This window comes from Tasmannia lanceolata, unplaced genomic scaffold (genome assembly GCF_043159265.1).
Source record: "Tasmannia lanceolata isolate RefF3 unplaced genomic scaffold, GAP_Taslan_0.1 ptg000024l, whole genome shotgun sequence".
In the NCBI taxonomy this organism is placed as follows: domain Eukaryota; kingdom Viridiplantae; phylum Streptophyta; class Magnoliopsida; order Canellales; family Winteraceae; genus Tasmannia; species Tasmannia lanceolata.
The window spans coordinates 5918252-5924251 of NW_027518701.1; the positions used below are offsets into that span (position 1 = coordinate 5918252).

Here is a 6000-nt window from a genome sequence, read left to right on the forward strand (position 1 = left end):
ACAGAAACAATCAGGAAACCCTAGTTCCTTTACATAAGAAAATCTAGAAATGGATCAAATGCCCATAAAAAATCAAAAGCCCATCCTATTACAATGAACTTCATCAGTCAACAGCCCATCAAGAAAGAAAAAACAAACCCCAAACCCTAGTTTCTTAACATAACAAATTATTGCTTTAAACCCTAGTTGCAGATTTTTCTCCATTCTAAAATAACTAAGATATTTCTTTGTTCGAAACTAGGGTCTCTGAACTGGAAACCCTAATTTCGAACAAAAAAAACCCACATCTCTTGTTTTCCATGGCTGGGGAGAAAAAATTCATTGCCTTGAAAATCAAAAGCCCATAAAAAATAAAAAAACAGACCCCATAACAAACAGTCAACAACCCATGAAAAATAAAAAAAGAAACCCCAAACCCTAGTTTCTTAACATAACAAATCATTGCTTTGAAACCCTAGTTTTAGATTTTTCTCCCTTGTAAAAGATGTGGGTTTTCTTGGTTCGAAACTAGGGTTTCTGAACTGGAAACCATAGTTTCGAACCCAAAAAAACCCACAGCTCTTGTTTTCCATGGCTGGGGGAAAAAAAAGAGAGTAGATCAGAGATTTTTTACGACTCACCAGCGAGGGAGAGATTTCCAGCTTAGGTTGGGAGAGATTTCCGCTTGTGTGTGTGTGTGTGTGTGTGTGTGTGTGTGTGTGTGTGTGTGTGTGAGAGAGAGAGAGAGAGAGAGAGAGAGAGAGAGAGAGAGAGGGAGGGAAAACAACATGCGCCTGTTTTTTTGGGTTTTTTTGAGAAGCAGAAACCCTAGAAACCAAAGTGAGTGAGAGAGAGAGAGAGAGAGGGAAAAGAGGCGACACTTTTCTTTACGCGACCTCTTTAATTGTTGAACGGTTGGGATTATTTCACAACAGATCGGACGACACTTAATAAGGGAGGACTAGAGAGTGTTTTCTAGTCGGAAAGGGAAGCTACACCGCCGGCTTAAAATACAATGGGCCCACATTGTTTTGGTGATCCAAACCATTCATTTGATTGGCCCTCACATAGATAGGGTGTCCACCAAAAATCAGCTCCATAGGATCATCCCAACCCTTCAAACTGTGGAGGCAAAAATGGACAAATTTGTGAAGGTTTTTACACGTTCATTTTTTCCTCCACAAATCGTAGGGTTGGGATGATCCTATGGAGCTGATTTTTGGTAGACACCCTATCTATGTGAGGGCCAATCAAATGAATTCTTTGGATCACCAAAATAATGTGGGCCCATTGTATTTTAAGCCGGCGGTGTAGCTTCACTTTCCTCATATATATATATATATATAAGGAAAGTTTTTCTAGTCGGCCGACTAGAGAAGCTTCTCTAGTCCGCCGACCAAAAACACAGTGGGCCCATGTTGTTTGGATGATCCAAAGCATTCATTTGATGGGCCCTATCATAGATAGGGTGTGGCAAAAAAATCAGCTCCATAGGATCATCCTAGCCCTTCGATTTGTGGAGGTTAAAAATGGACAATGGAGGTTAAAAACACAGTGAACCCACGTTGTTTTGATGATCCAAAGCATTCATTTTATGGGCCCTGACATAGATAGGATGTGCCTAAGAAATCATCTCCATAGGATCATCCTAACCCTTCGATTTATGGAGGTAAAATGGACGCGTATAAACTCCACATATCTGTCCATTTTTAACCTCCACAAATCAAAGGTTTAGGATGATCCTATGTAGCTGATTTTTTGGGCACACCTGATCTATGCCAGGGCCTATCAAATGAATGTGTTGGATTATCCAAATAATGTGGGCACATTGTGTTTTTTGGTTGGCGGACTAGAGAAGCTTCTCTAGTCGGCCGACTAGAGTATATATATATATATATATATATATATATATATATATGAGAGAACATTACCTACACACTAGCGTAGGTAAGCTACCAGCGCACTAGTGGTTTTAAATAGGAACCGTCGGATCTGCTTAATCCAAACCGTCTATTATAAAGAAAACCTAAAAGGAAGAAAAACCTAATGTTCTCTCATATATTCTCCCTCTCGCTAGTACGATGCTCCCTCCCCTCTGGAAAACAGTGGAGCAAAATCCAACGGCTTAACTCTCTCCCAACCGCTGGTAGCTTACCTCTCTCTCTCTCTCTCTCTCTCTCTCTCTCTCTCTGCAAACAATGGGTTTTCTCACACCCTTTTTTCCCGGTGATTTTGCATAAACAGCAAGTTGAAAATCTCTCTCTCTAGCTGGACGGCTCCCTCTGGTTCTTCTATTCCAAGAAGACGCCGGTTTCCCTCCCCCACGCCGGTTTCACAGGTACGACATTTTTTTTGTTTTTTTTTCCTTTTTCAGAATGGGAACCCCATTACTTTTCGAGGGTTTTTTCTCTCATCTTCCATCCTCATCGAACGAATCTAGGGTTTCGAGGGTAAGAACCATGGTTTAGTGGGACTTGCAATTTATGACAATATCTGTCCAAATTAACCATACTCATGTCATTTCCTTCTAAATTGTGGAAAGAAAAAAAAAGAATTTTGATTTTTTCTCAATCCAAACTGGCGTTTTAGAGGTTGAAAAATTGTCTGATTTCAGTTTCGATTAGTACTTTAAGCATGTCAAGTTTATTATGTTGATAAGAGAATAAATGACTGGTATGTTAGTCCAATGTTAACCTCAGTCGATATGTGACCTGGTGCTATTGATCATTGTAGAATCATATATAGAGCAAGCATATGATTGCTTAAAAATATCCATATTGAGTCAATTGGTTCTGTAAGTGCTATTTTAAATCTGTTATGTGATATGAGAAGCATGGTTCTTACCCTCTTAGCTCGATGAGGATTTAAAGAAATTCCATCGAAAGTGCTATTTTAAAGAAATCTGTTATGTGATATGAGAAGCATATGATTACTTAAAGTGCTATTTTAAGTGTTTTAAAGCCTCTTTTTGGCTTACAAAATTCCATTCATCTTGCTAGTTTCGATGGTCTGATTCAAATGAGATGGAAGTGATGATCATATTGATTTTTTTTTTAAGTTGTGCTGTATCTTGGCCATTTGTTCAATAATTCTTGGGAATTGATTGCTTAGGTGGTCTCATTACCTATCTACATTGAAGAGCTCCAACTCTTGGCTCATTTTATATGGTTCTGTGGGTGTTTGTTATTCTAAGGAGCTTTTATGAATCGAAACTAATAGTTAATTTTGTTTGATGTTTCTAGGTTAAATCTTTGGTTTACTCGTTGAGTTAATGCTTTTTACGTAATGGATCCGTTAGGGCTATCTATTGTAGAGGTCGACGCAAATCGGTTAATTCCATTTGATGATACGTTGTCGCAAGCTAACAGATTATATGTGCCTGAGGGTAATAGATTAGAGTTGGTTGATGAGGAAGAATGTCAGAAGGCTTCAGTTAAAGTTGGTAGTGGTGACGGATGTTGTGATGGTTTGGAGACGCCTATTAAGGAGGATTGTGGGAGCATAGGAGCTAACAAACCGTTTGAAGGCCAGTTTTTTGATAACTGTGAAGATGCAAATGAATTCTATAATCTTTATGCTTTGGCTACAGGTTTTGGAATAAGAAAATGGAGGACCAATAAGTCGATGAAGACAGGGAAACCTATACGGAAGAGTTATGTTTGTGATAAAGAGGGGAGGAAAAATGAGAATGACAAGAGAGATATTGATAGGGAAGTGAAGCGGCGTCGAATTGTAAGAGAGGGGTGTGAGGCAAAGATAGACATCAAGTTGACAAAAGATGGCAAATGGGAAGTGAGATGTTTGTAGAGGATCATTGTCATGATCTTACTTCTCCTAACAAAGCACGTTTGCATCATTCGCATACTACATTCCATACGAAAGCATCATGTAAGAATTTGATGGACAAAATGCATAGTGAAGGGTTTGGGCCTATTACCATTGCAAGGGCAATTAATATTGCATCCGGCGGTTCATGTTCTGATATCACAACAAATCAGGTGTCGTCTCATTTGAGAAAACAAAGGACTAACAATATGGGGAAAGAAGGTGTCACAGTAGTAAATTGGTTCCAACAAAAACAAGCAGAAGATCAGGATTTTCAGTTTGCCGTGGAGGTAGATGTTGAGGGCAACTTGAGATCGATGTTTTGGCTAGATTCGAGAGCCAGAGAGGCATACCTAACCTTCACTGATGCAATTGTATTTGACGTCACATACAAAATAAACAGGTACAGGATGCCATTTGCACCATTTACAGGAGTCAACCACCACAGACAGTCTGCACTATTTGGGTGTGCCCTACTAGCAGATGAGAGGGAGGAGATATTCATTTGGTTGTTTAGGAAGTGGTTAAAATGCATGTTTGGCAAGGCTGGTTGTATCATAACTGATATGGATGTGGCCATGCGAAACGCGATTAGGATTGTTTTTTCAAATACCAGACATCGCTTTTGTAAGTGACATATTGATAGGCATCTAGTTGAGCATGTTCCAGCCATGAGAGATGAAGACAGTCACTTTGCAAAGGCCTACCATCATTGGTTTTATAGGAAACATAAAACCGACAGTGAGAGGGAATGGGGAACTTTGGTGGAGAAATATAAAATCGAGGAAAGAAGTTGGTTAGGTAAGATGTGGGATTTACGACCGCACTGGGTTCCTGCTTATTTTAGAGACATATTCACAGCTGGAATGACCTCTAGTTCCCGTAGCGAAAGCATTAATGCTTTCTTCGATGGATTTGTTAATCAGAGTACCACTTTACAAGAATTTGTGGTACAATATGAAAAGGCCGTTGTGGATCGCAGGAAAATTGAAGCTGAAGAAGATTGGAGGATAAAATCATCACGTACTGTATTTAGGACAAAGAGCACAATAGAAGCAGATGCTGCAGAGTATTATACGAGGGTAATTTTTGACATGTTCCAACTTGAGTTTCTAGCCAGTATTGATTGTTGGGAGGACATAGAGAGTGAGAATGAAAACATAACGGAATACAAGGTAGGAATACGAAATGAGGAGTGGCGAAGGTACAAGGTTGTATATGATGCATCTGAAGGTGTTAATGCTACTTGTGAGTGTGCAATGTTTGAAACCCAAGGAATTTTATGCAGACACATACTTCACATAATGGATATGAGGCGTTTACGTACATTTCCCGAGCAATATCTCTTGAATAGGTGGACAATTGGGGCAAGATATCGATTGAATGTTTTGGAATCTACAAGTAAAGGCGATAGTAACGAACTAACTCCATTTGAGAAATGGTGCATTACATCAAAGGTTCAGAGAGTACTAGATGAACATCCGAGAAAAAGAGTATTTCTAAGAAGATTGAAGAAGACTTAAATATATGGTTGGCAGAATGTGAACAGTCAAAGAAAGACAGAGAGATTGTCTTGGAAAGCAGTGGCAGCCAAAGTACAGTCCAATCATCCGATTGAAACATTCGAGATATTTATTCACGACCCCAAAGTTGTGAGAACTAAGGGTCGACCAAAAAATGCTACAAGGTTTAAATCTCCATTAGAGGTGTCACAATCTCAACCCAAGCCAAGGACGTGTAAAAAATGTGGAGGAAAAGGGCATTATGTGAGCACGTGCAAAAACAGACCCAAGGGTGACGATGATGGAGAGAATTTGAGTGCGCATTGAGGTAATCAAGATCATTGTAATTTCATTAAATTTTATATTTGTCATTATTCAATTTGTTTCTTCATGTAGCTTCTTGTACTAGGCTGAACATTTTTTTTATGTATTATATGTCATTTGTTTCTTCATGTAGCTTCTTGTAGCTTATTTGTCATTATGCATTCCATATGAATGCTCACTTTAAACTCTCATGCAGTTTCCCTGTACTGTACTAAGAAGCCATGCAAAATTACTCTCTTCACTTGGCTACCAAAACTCGTCTAGATGTTCAATGGTGAGTGCAACTCTATCATCAAAACTATTCTCTTCCTATGAGTACTCGTCTCACTTCATTTCTCTTACAGCTTTTTTTTTATACAGGCTTGGACAT

The 6000-nt window shown here is 39.0% G+C and overlaps 1 protein-coding gene across 1 annotated transcript; it reads left to right on the plus strand.

Annotated features, from left to right (window-relative positions):
- The first annotated feature begins 4475 nt into the window (after positions 1–4475).
- LOC143856952 (protein FAR1-RELATED SEQUENCE 9-like) lies at positions 4476–5327 on the plus strand. The gene has a single exon (XM_077367233.1). It carries the CDS (start codon positions 4476–4478, stop codon positions 5325–5327), a length of 852 nt encoding a protein of 283 aa, XP_077223348.1.
- The last annotated feature ends 673 nt before the right edge of the window (positions 5328–6000 follow it).

Excerpts from the sequence above, each read along its gene's own strand:
- LOC143856952 (XM_077367233.1), top strand. The coding sequence starts at position 4,476 with ATGAGAGATGAAGACAGTCACTTTGCAAAGGCCTACCATCATTGGTTT.